The 18,260-nt window shown below is 56.8% G+C and overlaps 1 protein-coding gene across 1 annotated transcript; it reads right to left on the reverse strand.

The window, feature by feature from the left end:
• Window positions 1-3,741: 3,741 nt before the first annotated feature.
• LOC4337488 (cationic peroxidase SPC4) lies at window positions 3,742-5,072 on the reverse strand. The gene is made up of 2 exons (XM_015781766.3): window positions 4,763-5,072; window positions 3,742-4,688 (listed from the first exon to the last, which is right to left on the reverse strand). The coding sequence occupies exons 1-2, from the start codon at window positions 4,988-4,990 to the stop codon at window positions 3,900-3,902; spliced, it is 1,017 nt and encodes a 338-aa protein (XP_015637252.1). The 5' UTR covers window positions 4,991-5,072; the 3' UTR covers window positions 3,742-3,899.
• Between the last annotated feature and the right edge of the window lie 13,188 nt (window positions 5,073-18,260).

Below are 18,260 nucleotides of genomic sequence, written 5' to 3' on the forward strand. Positions count from 1 at the left end.
GCGTAGATGCTCTCACCGCCGGGAATCGGCCCCTCGTGGCCTCGTCGCCGTTTCCCTCTTCCCTCGCCGCCGGTTGCCGCCGCCGCAATCCGCCGCCGTCGAGCAACCTCCGGCGAATCCGAGCCGTTGGCTCGTCTCCCCTCGTCCTGTGCAGCCACCCGGTGTGCTCGCTTTCGCCGGTATCGCCGTGGCTCGCTCCGCCGCTCGCCGCTGTCACCCGCCGTCCATTCGCGGCCGGGTCGTCGTCTACCTCCCGCCGGCCCGCGTGGCTGCCACGTAGGCGCCACGTCGGCGCCACCTCGGCCGCGACCGGATAAGCCGACCCGGCCAGCCGCTCCCTCCGTTTCTCCCCGTGCGTGTGGTCCGCGGTGAGCCGTGAGGCTGCGCGTGGGCCCGCCGCATCCGTTCCTCCGCGAACCGCGCGCGTGCACCGCGTCCCAGCCCCGCCCGCGCGCGTACGCCGCATACTCCCTCCGCACGGTGAGCCGAGCCGCTGACAAGCGGGTCCCACCCGGGACCACGCGTGGTGAGCCCGGTCCACCTGCTCCCTCTCTCTCCTCCCTCCCGCGCGCGCGCGCTTGGGCCGTCTTGGGCCGGCCGGTCCGTTAAGCTCGGCCGAGCCGCCCCAAATCTCTTGGGCCTCACCCTAGCCACCCGAGAAAAGTCTATATTCCCTCCCTCCCTTCTTTTCTTTTTCTTTTCCAAAAAAAGGATTTAAATAAATCCTTTTTCCTTTAGACCAAAAATCCAATAATGTTAGAAATTCAATATCTTCCCAACCGTAAATCCGATTGACTCCGTTCAACTTCCAAAATTCCTCAAATCTCGAGATCTATCTAATGGCACGCTTAGAGGTCATTAATAGGGCTTTATTTTCGCCGTTTGTTGAGTTGTCCCGTTTCGCGTGTAGTTTCGGAGCCCGAAGACCCGCAGTGCGAGGATTTCGAGGATCAAGCTCCGGATCGCGAGCAAGGCAAGCCACCTTTGAACATCTTGAGCCTATATTTGAAATTTAATTATATTGCTTGCGAAATATTATGCATTGATAGGATCACACTTAATCTGTTGTCCCGTCTGCAAGGCAGATTGGCAGACCTACCTAATTTGTTACATTTGATCCTTCCATTGATAATTGTTATACCATGTCCCCTTGTAACCACCCAGTTGCGCCTCGATATTCGTGCACTCTGTGCGAGTATCGACGGTCGCCTTCAAACTTAAAATCTGAGTAACAACTTGGGTAAAACTGGAGTTTTACAAAAGACTTGGAAAACCCGACACCTGGGTCGGTGCTTGCGAACTAAATGAATTTCCAAAACCGCGGACCGGGGAACGTACCGGGTGTACGGTTTCCCGCTCTCGCACTTAAGGACCGATTTCCTTGGAATTTCATCCAAACATAAGACAAGTACGACCACATGGGTGGAATGGGACACCCCTGGCTGAGTAACTAGCTTATCAGGGGAGCCTTGATGCCGAGAGACATGTGGATTCGCCGGGGTGGTGTCGGGGAGGACCCCTGGGCTTCCTGGCACAGTATGGTCTGGGACCTAACCTGTTGTTGGTCTGGGACCCACTCGTCGGCATATGGTAAACCTGTGTCGGCTTTCGAAATGCCTTGTCATGAAAGCTTGGAGGTCTCCCGACGTGGCTTATCCCCACGGGCTGGGTGATCCGGGTTAGTAATGTCGTGTGGGTAAAGTGTACCCCCTCTGCAGAGGTTAACAAACTGTTCGAACAACCGTGCCCACGGTCATGGGCGGATGTGAGGTGATTCCTAGCGTAGTTTTGTTTGACTACTGCTTGTGAAATTGCTGTTGTGAAAAGGGGATTCGATGTTTGAAAAATCAGCAGCTGACGGGATCAGCTAGGCCCGGGTGGCCGTTTGAAAAGTTGTTGGCCCGGGTGGCCGTTTGAAAAGCTGTTGGCCGGGTGCCAATCTTGTTTCAATTCTAAAGATTGATGCATTGCACATACTCCGACCGGACGAGACGCACTGTCTCATCCGTGTCGTTTGAGAAGCACTCACTTAGACTTTTTAGAAAAGAGTTCAAACAAAATCAATTACGAAAACAACAGCCTTTCCTTGAAGCCTGCATTAAACACTTATTTCCCCTGACTTGCTGAGTACTCCCGTACTCACCCTTGCTCTATATAAATAATCCCCCCCAGTTGCTGAAGAAGATGAAGTGGATCCTGCTGACGAGGAGTTCTTCCAGGAGCAAGTCGGCTACGATGAGTTTTAGGGTTTCGGCCTAGTTCCCAAGTCGCGCCTGTGATGATTGGTCCAAGTCCTGGCTTCCGCTTTCCTTTTGTAATGCAGTTGTGAGCTCGGGATCTGTCCGCAGCCCAACATGACTGTACTTCTACTCTATAATAAAGAGACCTCTGTTGCTGTGATACTCTGTCTCCCTGTGATACCAGCACTGTTTCCTGGGACTGGTATCGATTAACAGGTTAATTTGGAGCGTCACGGGCTAGTTCCGGTCGGGACTAGTTCGGGGCGTGACATAAGATGAAGTGGAAAGAGCATTAATTAAAAGGCATAGCTAGACAACTCAACTTATCATGCCACATAAGAGCAAGGTAAATAATATAGCCGGTTAATGGCTCCAAAAATTTCCATGTCATCTACAGCCATAGTTAGAGACACATGATACAATAATAAACTGCAGCGAACAGATTTCTGAATATTACTTTTCATTTTATTTATTGCATTGCATGTTCTTCATTTGCATATAGCAAGGCCAACTGCTGCTCATCTATTTGCTAGCCAATCACTAAAGCTTTGCAGTATCTTGGAGCTCGTAAGGAGTTGGTGATAATTTAGTCACTGGCTAAATCTCTCTCTCTTCAACTTTTGCTTTTAACTCAGTTTTTTAAGCCACGGAGGACAGCTATCCCCGGCTTGAAGCATCTATTGCACTTGCTCTAAGTGAAATTGAAAAAACAATTGAAAAGTTTATGTTCCCAATGACAGAAAAAAAATAGTTAGAAGAGCTGGGAAACTATTTCAATCCCTCGAGGGATATCCCCTCGTTTTTTTGTATGTCATGCTCAAATGGTTATGAAAAAATATGAAAAAAAAATTGAGAAGATGTATTATAATGTGACATATCACTCCACAAACATGCAAGTTCAAATTCAACTTCTACATCTGGCAACGAAAAAAACAAATTAAACTATAACTAGTTAACGTATATTCACAGTCAATTTTTTTTCGTTACGAGATGTAGAAGTTGAATTTGAACTTGCATATTTGTGGAGTAATACATCAAATGTTAATACATCTTCTCATTTTTTTTATTTTTTTATAACTATTTGAGTGACATGCAAATAACGAGGGAATATTCTCTCAAGAGATCAAAATCCACTTCCTAGATGAGCCGCCGCTTATAAATTTCTTCATTTTTTCATTTTTTTTTCATATGTGCAAGGAAAATGTATCAATTTAAATTTGACAGTGTCAATTTTGTTTTATTTTCCAATTGCATTCCACTTCTCAAGGTGTTTGGTATGTACTATATTTTTCAAATGTTTTGTTGACTGAAAATTTGGTTTCACAAAGTATAACTTCACTAATGGTTAAACTGAAACAGCTTGAACACTCTTTTTTTTTTTTGCTCGGATAAAACGTCCGATCGATCCCTAGTCGCGTACTCGTACGTACTAACAATCTTTAACAAGGTGGGATGTAAGAGAATACGAGGTTGAAATGACGAGGGATCGCTACTCGCTAGCTAGGAAAGAAAAACAGTCTTACTAGTTATTATTGCACGGACATAACGAAAGCATATGCGTACAAAAGCCAAGGCCTGAAGACTAAAGAGACTAGGATCAGCTAGCGACGTCAAGCACCTAGCTCCCTAATTAACGAGCAACGACAGACAGCTGAATGATCAAGCAGAAGCAGCGAAGCCCTCCTCATCGCTGGTGGCGAAGTCGACGAGGCTCTGGCTGTTGGTCCTGAAGCAGCTGCGGCGGATCTCGCCGACGTTCCTGTCAGTCCTCGGCACATTGCTTAGTTTGACCATGGACTTGGCGAACTGCGTGAAGAAGGCGGCCTTGTCCGTGGCGAACTGCCTGACGATGGGCGCCGTGATCCGGTCCTTGATGAGCGCCATGTCGGAGGTGAAGACGCCCTGGTTGTGGATGAGCGCGATGTAGTAGGCGTTGTCGAAGGCGTCGGGGGTGATCACGTCCAGGTTCTGCAGCCGGTTGGGGTCCTTGGTGCAGTTCAACGCCAGCTTCTTGGAGAAGGTGTCGTCCTGGCGGCGGGCGCGGTCATCGAAGAAGGCGCAGCGTGTCCTCCCGACGGTGTGCCCGCCGGAGAGCGCCACCAGGTCGGCGGCGTCCCGCAGTCCCCTGCTTGCAAAAAGGTCGATGAGATCCTGGACTCTGGAGGTGCCCGGGCCCGGGAGATCTCCGACGAGGTCCAACGATGCCGGAGCGAGGCTGTCTTTTTGGCCGAGTGGCACGGCGTAAGAGGGGCCGCCGGAGACGACGACAGCGTCGCGGGTGGCGAGGGCGGAGATGTCGGCGCAGGAGACGGTGGGGCCGCAGGCGGCGTGCACCTTGGCGCGGATGTCCTCCACCAGCTGCAGCGCCCGCGGCTGCAGCGTGAGGTTTGGGCCCATGCCCTGCTCCGAGTTGCTGCCTCCTCTCAGATACACCGACGCATCGCACCCCTGCATATATATATGTATGTTCAGTTCAGTACAGCATTGTTCGTCGGTACGTGCAAATGTTCTTGCGTGCGTGCCTGCGGGAAGCAGTCGTGGAAGAAGATGCGGAGGAGGCCGGCGGCGAGGGCGATCTCCTGCTGGAGAGCGGCTTGCACGGAGGAGCGCACGATGGACTCCAGCTGCGGGCACGACGCCGCGTGGAAGTCCACGGACAACTCTGCTGCTGCTGCTGGTGAGGAGATGAGGAGGACGGCGACGATGGAGACGAGCTCCAGGACGGCCAGTCTCCTGCTCGCTGCACCCATCTCAATTTGGCTCTCCGCACTCACTCTCTTACCGGCTGTGCTGTGCTAGCTTGTGGCTTCCTCACGTCCAATACTGTATGGCTAGCTGTTATTTATAAGCCAGCAACCATCAATCTATGTACCCCACATGACAGACACTACGCCACGGACAGACACACATGCACAGTACTCATAACACAAGCAAATCGCTAGCTTCATTCCATGAGCCCATAGATAAACAAAACAACAAATTACAGTCGAGTGGTCCAACGAGTTTATCACGTGGTTGGTGAAAAGTACTCATTCCCTCCGTCTCAGAATATAGCAAACTAGAATCGGATTGGGCATATTCTAATCTAAGATATATCCAGCTTTATAGTACTAGGATATATCCAATCTAATTCTAGGTTGTTATATTCTATGACGGAGGGAGTATATGTTAACTTATGGATAATGGGTACATGTGTGCGCCTTTTTTTACGGTTCATGGATACCTTTTGTTCCCTATCTTTTTTTTTTCCCGCACGCACCTAGAGCTAACAGTAAGCAAGTGGTTTGTACATTACAATATGGCGGGGCATTATCTCATACTCGCTCCATCTGTGCATCTCTATTACTCTAATTTTATCCTAAAATGCATTATTAAGCACTACATGTTTGTGTCAATAATTTCTTATTTAAGTTTATCTCCATCTTATATTACACCGCCCCCTACCCCCCGGAGGAAAAAAAACAACAATCCTAGTGCATTATTAGGGGTATGTATGTCATTTATCTTTCCTACTAATTTGTGCTTCATGTGCTAAAAATGTACTTATTTAAGGACGATGGTAATACTAGTATGTATTACTAGTATGTATAGTAGTACTACCTCGTTTGGGTACCGGTTTACCGTTTTTCTAAGCTATCGGCTTGTCGTGGTTCCTTTTCCCTTTTCTTTGTTATCAGAAAAAATGTTTTCCTAATACTTTTGTCACTTTCAATGATGCGACGTGACAGGTCAGGATACAAACATGGACTAGTGAATGAAATGTATATTTTGCAAATACCCCCACCTCTTCATTTATCTATTCTCTCTTGTCTCCGGTCCTCATCCAGTGTTGCCCTATTTGAGATCTTGACCAGTAGAGACGATAACTTAGCTCGAGGGAATTAACAGAAGTGCCTCCGCTATCTCATCTGGCTGGACACACACGCGGGCGACGCGATACGCTGGTCAATCACCCCCTCCACCCACGTGGCCCTCTACAATCACCACACTCACTTTATTGCTCCATGCGCCGGCCTCCGCCTCCACCTCTGCTCCACACCAGCATCCTGTGTTACCTGGAAACGGCACAAAAGTCACGTATCCGTATCGGATACTCGCACGGACACGGATACGTTTCGGATACGCTCTGATACGTATCCCGTATGTTTCCCAGATTTTCGCAATTTTCAATTAAATAGAAAAACACGGATACTTCACCGATATGTCCCGAACGTTCCTAATATGGTTCCATCTGCTATTCCTCCGGATGCTCCTCATGCTCGTGGCCTTACGTCCCGGTGCCGTCGTCATCGCCACACGCGGAAGCAACAGCATCGCAGCTAGGCGCAGCGGAAGATTGCCCGCGCCAATGCCAGGCGGAGGCCGTTTGGCCGCTGCCGCCGCCGCCGCCGCCTCCGCCGCTGCCGCTGCAACCACCGGCGGCACCGTGGAAGCACGAGTATACTTCTCTTCGTTCCCCTGTGAGCCAAATCTCCTCTTCTGGCTTGGCTTTCCAAGTTCCCATGCTTGATCTGTAATTTTTTTTTCTTATTTTCTTGCTACAAGTAGTCAAGCATTATCATAGATTTTGGATTTGGAAGCTCAGGCTAGTGCATGTGCATCTAGCAATCCTAGTGCTAGCGCGGCTGCTCATGCAGCTGCTAATTTATCAAGAGAAAGCAAGGGCAAGTAACATCTTGATATTGGTGGTGGTCGATCGGTAGGTGTTGGGTCCTCCTACTTGCCTAGTCGACGCTTCACTTGATGTTGTAAACATGATGCATCAATTTACATGTGTTGATTTTTGTCTGAATTCGCCAACTTGAATTATCTAGAAAAGATAATTTGGAGAAGATTGATACGGAATTGGCTGAACACTCCTATTTTATTGCTATTTCCTTAATATATATAAATATGTACACGTATCCCCGTGACGGAGCGTGAGGCTCCTCACCGGGAGACTGCGCAGGCCCCCCTTTGCCGGTTCGGCCGGGGACTCAGGGTGAGATTCTAAGCTCTCTGTATGTGGAAGGTTCGCTAGACCGGAAACACACAAGACACGGGCGATGTATACAGGTTCGGGCCGCTGAGAAGCGTAATACCCTACTCCTGTGTTTTGGGTGATCTGCGTATGAAGGAGCTACAAGGTATGAGCCAGCCTCTCCCTTGTTCTGGGTTCCCAATCTGGAAAAGTCCAGTCCCCATCTCAGTGGGCAAGGTCCTCCTTTTATATCTTAAGGGGATACCACATGCACCATTTCTCTCTTTTTTTGTGGGGACTTACCCCACCTTTTCATAAATGGACGGAGATTTGTATAGTTGCCGTCCGAGTCACCTTCTGATGAGACGGGCCACAACTACCTCCACTTTCGCCGGGAGCAGGTGCGACGTGGAATCGTGGCTGTCTGCTGACGACATGACCGGTGTCAGACCAGTCACGTCGGTCATTCTTGTCCACCACGTGTCAGCTTAGCAATCTACATGTTCGCCCTTCTTCACACAACATCTTGCCTGCAATGGTTAGGATGAAGCCTGGCATATATCTGACCAGGACTAACGTGCCATCTCTGGGAGGTAACACGCTAGCTCCAGCTGGGGACGAGCGCCTAGAAGCCCTCGTCCTGACGGGATGGGGCGAGGCGTGTGTCAGATCGCCTGTCGCCACCTAACCCGCGATCTGACCGGTCTGTGACTGGTCACTGACCGGATAAACTAGTGCACTGCACTGCGTTACATGCGGCGTGACACGCTCAGCCAAACCGCAATAAATGTGGTTAGGTGAGCCCCACTGTGCTCACCTAACCCATACACGCAGAGCAAAGACCCACGAGGGGTCGGGGCGCCTCGGCCCTCGGGGCCGAGGCGGGTGCGGCCCGACCCCCTCGGGGGGACTAAGAGGAGGGCGAACACATCACCCTCGGGCCCGACGTCCCTCGGAGATGCCAGGCCACGTGTGCGATTGTGTCTGCCTCAAACCTCTAGTCATGATACTCCTGATCCCATGTCACCGACAGTAGCCCCCGGCGTTATGCCAGGGCGATCGCCCTCTTTAAGGGAAACGGTCGGGCGTGACGCCTCTCCTAAGGCCTGGTGACAGGTGGGACCGGTCTCCACAATTGGGCAGAAACCCAACGGTCACAAACCACGCACATCGGCAATGGTAACTCGGTTGTCAACAATGAGCGGTCTCTTCAAGACTGCCATATTACTTGAGTAGCACACGAATCTGGACATGGCGATTCGTTTCGTCTGGAGATATGGTAACGTTGCTTCGGTCGGCGAGCGTAATTAACGCGCGCACGATATGATCTATCTCGACTGCCACAACCGCATATCCACCTCATGCGCCGCAAGCGGGCGAATGGGATTAGTGGAAGCGTGGGCGCGAGAAACGAGGGGGCGAAATAGTGGGCGCGAGAAGCGAGGAGCCGGGCACAGCGTTGGCAAGAGTATAAAGGCACTGAGGAAGGGATCTGTTTCCTTCCTTTCGCCATTATTCCCCTTGTCTTCGCCGCTTGCGCCCTAACTCCTTCTTTCCTGTGCCCTACCTTCGCCACACGCGCTCGCTCTTAATCTTCTCTTTCTCCGGCGCCATGGCACGGGGCTCCGCTCTGCTCGATGGTAGCGTGCTGCCGCCTTCCCGCATCGTGAGCGAGAGGCAGGCTGGGCTGTCGCGCCGCTTCATGCCGGAATCTGCCACCGGCCGGGAGATAGTCACGCTGGGCGAGGGACGCCCGGCGCCAGACTACCCGGGGCGGTCCGTCTTCTTTCTCCCCTTTGCAATGGCAGGGCTGGTTCCGCCATTTTCTTCTTTCTTCATGGATGTTCTGGAGTTCTACGATCTCCAGATGGCGCACCTCACCCCCAACGCGGTGATGACATTGGCCATCTTCGCGCATCTGTGCGAGATGTTCATTGGGGTGCGCCCATCTCTTCAGCTGTTCCGGTGGTTCTTCACCGTGCAGTCGGTGTCGCCGCCTTCGGTAGTCGGTGGCTGCTACTTCCAGCCACGGGGGCCGGTGCTGAACCGCTACATCCCCTGCGCCCTCCGCAAGAAGTGGGACGACTGGAAGAGCGACTGGTTCTACACTCCCCTCGCCGACGAAGCGCGCCTCCGACTTCCGAGCCAGCCCCCGGCGCAGGCCTCCAGCTGGCGGGCGCCGGTAGATCTGGGGGATGGCTATGACGCCGTCCTCGACCGCCTGGCGGGCCTGCGATCCCAGGGGCTCACAGGGGCCATGGTGTACGGCGACTACCTCCGTCGTCGGATTGCGCCGCTCCAGTGACGCGCTCAGGGCGCCTGGGAGTACACCGGGTCCGAAGACTTCACGAGGACCCACCAGGGAGTGAGATGGGATTGGGCTCCTGAGGACTTCAAGATATTGGTCCAACGGGTGCTGAATCTCAACTCCGTAGAGGCGGCCCTCATTCCCCAAGGAATCCTCCCCCTCTGCAGCGATCCAGACCGCGCCTCCATCCTGACCATTATGATGGCGGTCGGGGCCTCAGAGGAGCGAGCTCCAAAGGGCCACGACGGCGCAGGCGGGAGCCGCAGGGGGGAACAATCTACCCCGAGAGGGGGTCGTGCTTCTGGGTCCCGCGACAGGGGCCCGGGGAGCAGCCGCCTTGCCGACGCCCGGGGGAAGAGGAAGCAGGGAGGAACACCTCCCCCATCTCCTCCCCGAGGGGGCGGGGCGGCGCGTGCCAGCAGCAGGCGCCCGGAGGGGGCCGCGCCAACATCGCAGCCCGAGGGGGAGCGCAAGAAGAAGCGGCCCCGCAAGATGGGGGAGACAGAACCATCTCGGGGAAACCTCATTTCCCCTCCAAAGTGGTCGTTTAACCGACCCCCTCGCAGGTTCGTCTCTCACCCATCGTGGCTGTATTCTCTTAACGCGAGTTTTCACTCACCCATCTTGTTCGTCTTCTGGTTTTTTCTTTTGTTTCAGCGAGATCCCGTCGCGTCCCTCCCGCCATTCCAAGTCCGGCCAGTCTGAGGCCGAGGATCCGGCGGCCGCAGAGGCCCTCAGGCGGGAATCTGACCGGCGAGAGGCCGCGGATCGCCTACGGGAAGCCGAGGAGGCCGCCCAGGAGGCCGCCCGGGCTCGCCAGGCCGAGGAAACCGCTCGGGAGGAGGCCGCCCGGGCCCACCAGGCCGGGGAAGCCGCTCGGGAGGAAGTCGGATTTCGCCAGGACGAGGCGATGGCGACTTCCGAGGCAACTCGCGACGAGGCCACGGGCGCGTCGCTTGGGCCCACTCCCTCGGGCGACGCTCAGGCGACAACTTCTGGGGCAGCTGGCGACGAGGCTGCGGGCGCGTCGCTTGAGCCCACTCCCTCGGGCGACGCTCAGGACCAACCGGGTCCGGGGGACATCCCCGAGTCCGGCACTTCCATCGGCGGCCCGAGCCGCGTGGCATCCTCTCCAAGGCGGCTCTTCCCCACGCCTTCTATCGCCCCACTGAACGCAGAGCCCCTTCTGCAGGCCTTGGCCGCCGCAAACACCACGGTGTTGGATGGGTTAAGTGCCCAGGTGGAGGTCCTGCAGGCAGAGCGGGCGGAGCTCGACGCCGCGTGGGCGCGTGTCGAAGAGGGGCGACGCTCGGTGGAGGCCATGGTGGAGGTGGGCCGTAAGGCTCACCGCCGGCACGTCTCGGAGCTTGAAACCCGTAAGAAGGTGCTGGCGGAGATCGCCAAGGAAGTGGAGGAGGAGCGGGGGGCTGCCCTCATTGCCACCACCGTGATGAACGAGGCGCAGGACACCCTCCGCCTTCAATACGGGAGCTGGGAGGCGGAGCTAAGGAAGAAGCTCGACGCCGCCCAGGGGGTGCTTGACGCTGCCGCTGCCCGAGAACAGCGGGCGGCGGAGACCGAAGCGGCGTCCCGGCAGCGTGAAGAGGCCCTTGAGGCGCGCACCATGGCGCTGGAAGAGCGCGCCTGCGTCGTGGAGAGGGATCTGGCGGACCGCGAGGCCGCCGTCACCATCCGGGAAGCAACGCTGGCGGCGCACGAGGCTGCTTGCGCCGAAGAAGAGTTCACGCTCTGCCTCCGCGAGGACGCGCTCACCGAGCGGGAGCGAGCTCTCGAGGGGGCCGAGGCCGCGGCGCAACAGCTGGCGGTCAGCCTGTCCCTCCGCGAGGCAGCGCAGGAGGAGCAGGCGCGCCGCAATCTGGAAGGTGCCCGCGCCGAGAGGGCCGTACTGAACCAACGGGCCGCTGAGCTCGAGGCGCGGGCGAAGGAGCTGGACGCGAGGGCGCGCAGCGGCGGGGCGGCCACGGGCGAAAGCGACTTAGCCGCCCGCATCGCAGCTGCCGAACGCACCATCGCCGATCTGCAGGGCGCGCTGGACTCGTCCGCCGGGGAGGTCGAAGCCCTCCGCTTGGCAGGCGAGGTAGGGCCCGGCATGCTTTGGGACGCCGTCTCCCGCCTAGATTGCGCCGGTCGGCAAGTGGGCCTCTGGAGAGGGCGGACCGTAAAGTACGCCGACAACCAGGAAGGCCTCGCCCAGCGCCTCTCGAAGATGGCCGGGGCTCTCCAACGGCTCCCCGAGGAGCTCGAGAAGACAATTAAGTCATCCTCGAGGGACCTCGCCCAAGGAGCGGTGGAGCTCGTCCTGGCGAGTTACCAGGCCAGGGACCCCAATTTCTCTCCATGGATGGCGCTGGATGAGTTCCCTCCTGGGACCAAGGACCGCGCGCGCGCGCAGGTCCGGGATGCCGCCGACCATATCGTCGACAGCTTCGAGGGCTCGGCCCCTCGGCTCGCGTTCGCCCCCAACTCCAACGAGGAGGGCAATGCCGGTGGTGCAGACGACAGTGACGACGAGGCCGGCGATCCGGGCGCATCGGATTGAGCCCCCAGACCCCCGCCATTCTTCAGTTTTTTCTTCTTTTCTTTCTTCTAAGGCCTTCGGGCCTCTTTTTTGTATAGATCAACTTAATCTGTAATCAAAAATGAAGAAATTTTTGTGTTAATTTCATCTTGCTGTGAGTATGAGATGAGGATGATCTGTGCCGTGGTCCTTTTGTGTCTTAGCTTGAATAAGGGCTTGTGCCCAGGTTCTAGTCCTCAAAAGGCGCGGGTCGGGGCTAGTGCCTGGGGAGATCCACGTGTCGAGACTGGCCAGGCCGGGAACGTGGTGACCGAGGGTTATGGGTGACCCGATTGTGGGTTTTTGCCGATTCCCCCCCGGAGTTCACCACGCCTCGGGGCACGGCTCGGTTCTGGGCCCCGTTTGGCGATTTTAGCCGACCCGAGCCCCCGAGGGCAGGATTGAGCACGAGTGACCTATTTCAAGTCAAGATTCTTCAAAAGGAAAAAACAGCACAGATACAGCCTTTAGGAAAGTGAAACTACTTTTATTGAAATACTAAAAAAAAAGAAATAAGAATGTGCATGTGTGGCAGCCCCCGGCCAACCCTACACGCCCGAGGGGGTGCGGGGTTGGCCCGAGCCCGAAACCTGACACCCGACCCCCCCCCTCAGGGGTAGAAGCGACGAAGGTGTTCGATGTTCCATGGGTTAGGCAGCTCAGTGCCATCGCCCGTGGCCAGCCGTATGGAGCCCGGCCGGGGGACGCCGACCACTCGATACGGACCCTCCCACATTGGTGAAAGCTTGCTCAATCCAGCACGCGTTTGGACGCGGCGTAGGACGAGGTCGTCGACGCAGAGTGATCGGGCCCGGACGTGACGCTGATGGTAGCGTCGCAGGCTCTGCTGGTAGCGCGCGGCTCGGAGGGTCGCGCGCCGCCTTCGCTCTTCCAAGTAGTCGAGGTCATCTCTGCGAAGCTGATCTTGATCAGCCTCGCAGTACATGGTGGCCCGAGGAGACCTCAGGGTGAGCTCGGATGGGAGAACCGCTTCCGCGCCGTAGACGAGGAAGAAAGGCGTTTCCCCGGTTGCTCGGCTTGGTGTAGTTCGGTTTGCCCAGAGCACTGCTGGCAACTCCTCCATCCATGAATCGCCGTGCTTCTTGAGTATGTTGAAGGTCTTGGTTTTAAGGCCTTTGAGGATTTCCGCATTGGCGCGCTCCACTTGGCCATTGCTTCTGGGGTGGGCAGGTGAGGCGAAGCAGAGCTTGATGCCCATGTCTTCGCAGTAGTCGCCGAAGAGTTCACTAGTGAATTGGGTGCCATTATCCGTAATAATACGGTTAGGCACTCCAAACCGGGCCGTGATGCCCTTAATGAATTTAAGTGCGGAGTGCTTATCGATCTTGACGACCGGATAAGCCTCGGGCCACTTAGTGAACCTGTCGATCGCGACATACAGATACTCAAACCCGCCCGGGGCCCGCCTAAACGGTCCCAGGATGTCGAGTCCCCAGACAGCAAATGGCCACGAAAGTGGTATGGTCTGCAGGGCCTGGGCCGGCTGATGGATTTGCTTGGCGTGGAATTGACACGCTCTACATCGCCGGACCAGGTCGACCGCATCATTAAGAGCTGTCGGCCAATAGAAACCCTGGCGAAAAGCTTTACCAACCAAGGTGCGCGAGGCGGAGTGGGCTCCGCATTCGCCTTCATGGATATCGGCAAGAAGCACAACACCTTGTTCCCGAGAAATGCACTTCAGGAGGATTCCATTAGCCGCGCGCCGATAGAGGGTCCCTTCTACCAGCACGTAGCGTTTGGAAATGCGATGGACGCGTTCACTCCCTTCGCGGTCCTCGGGTAGAGTCTTATCTGTGAGGTATGCTTGGATCTCGGCGATCCAAGCAATCAATCTAAGGGAATTGGGAGCACTCCCCTCGGGTCCCGAGGCCTGGACTCCGACGGGCCTCGGGGGCCGGTCAGGCGCATCCGTCTCCCCTAAGGGGTCGGGTCGCGCCGACGGCTGGGCAAGCCTTTCTTCAAAGGCGCCCGGTGGGGTCTGGGCTCGCGAGGACGCGAGCCGTGAGAGTTCGTCGGCAATCATGTTATCCCGTCTGGGCACATGCCGAAGCTCAATCCCGTCAAAATGGCGCTCCATACGCCGTACTTGGCGCACGTAGGCGTCCATCTGCGGGTCAGAGCACCGGTACTCCTTACAAACTTGGTTAACGACCAGCTGGGAGTCGCCTAACACCAGGAGGCGGCGGATCCCCAGTCCAGCTGCCACTCTGAGTCCGGCAAGGAGTCCCTCGTATTCTGCCATATTATTGGTCGCTCGAAAGTCGAGGCGGACCAAGTATCTGAGGACGTCTCCGCTCGGAGAGGTCAACGTGACCCCCGCACCGGCGCCCTGAAGAGACAGGGAGCCGTCGAACTGCATCACCCAGTGGGCGGTGTGAGGCAGCTGCGAGGGGTCCGTGCTGGCCTCGGGGATCGAGACGGGCTCGGGAGCCGGGGTCCACTCTGCCACAAAATCGGCGAGGGCCTGGCTCTTGATAGCGTGGCGTGGTTCAAAGTGCAAATCGAACTCAGAAAGTTCGATTGCCCATTTCACCACCCGTCCTGTACCCTCTCGATTATGCAAGATTTGACCGAGGGGGTAAGACGTAACTACAGTGACCCGATGCGCCTGGAAATAATGGCGCAGTTTCCTCGAGGCCATCAGAATAGCGTAAAGCATCTTCTGGGCCTGAGGGTATCGGGTTTTGGCGTCCCGGAGGGCCTCACTAACAAAGTAGACGGGCCGCTGCACCTTTCGGTGGGGCCGATCCTCTTTGCTAGGGGCCGCATCCCTGGGGCACTCTTTGTCCAAGCAGCCTCGCGGGGCGCACTTGTCTTCTGTGCTGATGACCTCGGGGTCGGAGGATAACAGGGGCGGCCTTCCCACAGTGGCTTCAGGGCCGTCCTGGGGGTCGGGGGCTCCTGGCGTCGTCGGACAAGCGGGTAAAGGGCCAACTCCGGTCGTCAGGGGCCTTAGGCCTCCGTTCGGCTCGGGGGCCTCTTCTCCCTGCTCTTTCCCGGGTCGAGTCAGCACAGGGTTAGCCTCGGGGTCAAAGGGCGATAGGTGCGGCCTTCCCACAGTGGCCTCAGGGCCTTCCTGGGGGTCGGGGGCTCCTAGCACCGTCTGACAAGCGGGCAGAGGGCCAACTCCGGTCGTCGGGGGCCTTGGGCCACCGTTCGGCTCGGGAGCCTCTCCTCCCTGCTCTCTCCCGGGCCATGTCGGCACAGGGTGGGGAAGCGTGAAATGAGAATTGTTCTCATCGCGCTCCACAACCAATGCCGCACTAACTACTTGCGGGGTCGCCGCTAAGTAGAGTAACAAGGGCTCGTCTGGCTCCGGGGCGACCAGAACTGGGGGAGAGCTTAGATACGCCTTCAACTGGGTGAGGGCATTTTCGGCTTCCTCCGTCCAGGTAAACGGTCCGGAGCGTTTGAGAAGCTTAAATAAGGGTAACGCCTTCTCTCCCAGCCTCGATATGAATCGACTTAGGGCGGCCATGCAACCAGTGACGCATTGCACATCCCTAAGTTTGCTGGGGGGGCGCATCCGCTCTATAGCCCGTATCTTCTCGGGGTTGGCCTCAATGCCTCGGGCAGAGACCAAGAACCCTAGAAGCTTGCCCGCAGGTACACCGAACACACACTTATCGGGGTTTAGTTTTATGCGGGCGGAGCGGAGACTCTCAAAAGTTTCCGCTAGATCTGAGAGTAACATTTCCTGGTTGCGCGTCTTTACAACCAAGTCATCGACATAAGCCTCAACATTACGTCCTAATTGGCTACCCAAAGAAATTCGAGTAGTACGTTGAAAAGTAGGACCTGCATTCTTTAACCCGAAGGGCATTGTCGTATAACAATAGGTTCCTATGGAGGTAATGAACGCAGTTTTTTCCTCATCCTCCCTAGCCATGCGAATCTGATGGTAACCAGAGTATGCATCTAGAAAACACAAAAGGTCGCACCCCGCAGTGGAGTCGACAATCTGATCTATGCGAGGCAGGGGGTAAGGATCCTTAGGACATGCCTTGTTAAGGTCGGTGTAGTCGATGCACATCCGAAGCTTGCCGTTCGCCTTGGGAACGACCACCGGGTTCGCCAGCCACTCCGGATGGATGACCTCACGGATGAATCCGGCCTCCAGAAGTCGCGCCACCTCCTCGCGGATGAAGGCTTGACGTTCCGGGGCCTGCCGCCGCACTTTCTGCCGGACCGGCCTTGCGCCCGGCCGCACGGCAAGACGGTGCTCAATCAACCCCCTGGGGACCCCGGGCATATCCGCCGGTCTCCATGAGAAGACGTCAGCGTTTGCCCGCAGGAAGGAGACGAGCGCGTCTTCCTATTTGCCGTCCAGAAGACCACCGATCCGTGTGGTGTTGGACGGGCCGTCGCCCAGGGAAACCTCCTTGACCGGGACCTCGTCGCCTGTGATCATCCGCTGCCTCGGGGTGGCGGGGGCGTAGGCGCCAAGCCTCTCGTCGCCACCCTCGGGCTTGGACGCAGCGGCGAGGTGGTCCGCGCGCTGCTCCAGACAAGCGAGCGCGACTTTGAGGTCGCCATGGACAGAGATGGGGCCACCGGGGCCCGGCATCTTCATCTGTAGGTAGGCGTAGTGGACCGCCGCCATGAACTTCACCAATGCGGGCCTCCCCAGGACCGCGTTGTAGGGCAGACTGAGGTCCGCCACATCGAAGTTCACCCGCTCCGTGCGGAAGTTAGCGGATCCACCGAAGGTGACCGGTAGGTCAATGTGTCCTAACGGCCACGTGTGCCCCGGCGTCACACCGATAATTGGCTGGGACGGCCGGAGCACCATCCCCGGGGCCTTGATGGCGTCAAAGGCCGCAGGGGAAAGGATGTTGAGGGCCGCTCCCCCATCAATGAGGACACGCCCCAACTTCACGTTGCAAACGGTGGGAGAAACCACCATCGCAATCTGCCCTCCCCGGGCAACGCACGGTGGGTGGTCGGTCTGGTCGAAGGTGAGGGCAACCTCCGACCACCGCGCCCGGCGCGTCGCCTCATGAGTAGGGGCCGCGGCCAGAAGCTCTCGCTTCATGGCCTTGAAGCTCCGGCGAGAAACGTGAGCACACGCTCCCCCATCGACGGTAGCAATGGTGGCCCTAGGCTCTTGGAAACCTAGGTCATCATCGCCGTCATCGATGTCCTCGGCGGGGGCCTTCTGCTTGGCCTCACTTCGCCGATTACTGGAAGGAACCGCCGGGGATTTGCCCTCTCGGCGCTCCTGCCTCCTCTCCTCCTCCCACTTCCTCGTCCGCTCAGCCAAACTTTTGACTGCACGGCAGTCCGCGAGGTCGTGAAGGGATGTATTGTGGACGGTGCACCACTTGCCGGTTGGGCGTTCCCTGCTGGGAGCGCCGGTCTCGTTCTTTTTGCCTCCCGCAGGCCTCCCCTTTCGGGTGGCCCGCGAAGCGCCCTCGACGGCGAGGACATGACCCTCGTCGTCGGTATGGGCTGACCTCTTCTTCCTCCTCCTGTCACGCCGCCCTATCTGAGCGGCGGATCCGGGGGCGGCCGAAGCTGCCACACCGGAACCGGAGGGGTTCCAGGTCCATGCCTCCTCCTTACGAGCCACTCGGTCCGCGAGCTGAAAAAGCTCCGTGGTAGTCTGGGGCTCTTTGGAGGCGATCTTTTCGAGCATGCGGTTGTGCCGCACACCCCCCCTGAACGCGTAAAACACCGCGTGTGCAGGGATGCATGGTATGGTGTTGCGGACTTGACAGAACCGCTGAATGTACGAGCGAAGTGACTCATCATCCCTTCGCTGTACTGCGTGCAAGTCCGCTTCTTCACCTGGGCGCGGATATGTGCCTTGGAAGTTCATGGTGAACTGTTGGCACAAATCCTCCCAAGAGTGGACAGACGCGGGTGGCAAGTTCATTAGCCAACCCCGCGCCTGTCCTTTCAGGGCCATGGGAAAGAAATTCGCCATGACCCTGTCGTCACCCCCGGCGGCCTCGATCCCGGTCGTGTAGACCTGGAGAAACTCGGCGGGGTTGACGCTCCCGTCATATTTTTCGGCGATGGTGGGCCGGAACCTTGGGGGCCAACGGACATTCCGAAGGCTCGCCACAAAGGCTCTACAGCCGACACCACCAACCGGGGCACGGAGGGCTGATCCCCGCGTCCGTGGTGAGGTGACACTCCGGACGA

This window comes from Oryza sativa, chromosome 4 (genome assembly GCF_034140825.1).
Source record: "Oryza sativa Japonica Group chromosome 4, ASM3414082v1".
NCBI lineage: Eukaryota > Viridiplantae > Streptophyta > Magnoliopsida > Poales > Poaceae > Oryza > Oryza sativa.

What these genes read in the sequence shown, in the direction of transcription:
- LOC4337488 (XM_015781766.3), bottom strand. Translation starts at nt 4,990, where the DNA reads ATGGGTGCAGCGAGCAGGAGACTGGCCGTCCTGGAGCTCGTCTCCATC. An exon ending in TCCACGACTGCTTCCCGCAG is followed by an intron (nt 4,689 to 4,762) that starts GCACGCACGCAA and finishes ATATATATGCAG; the next exon opens with GGGTGCGATGCGTCGGTGTA.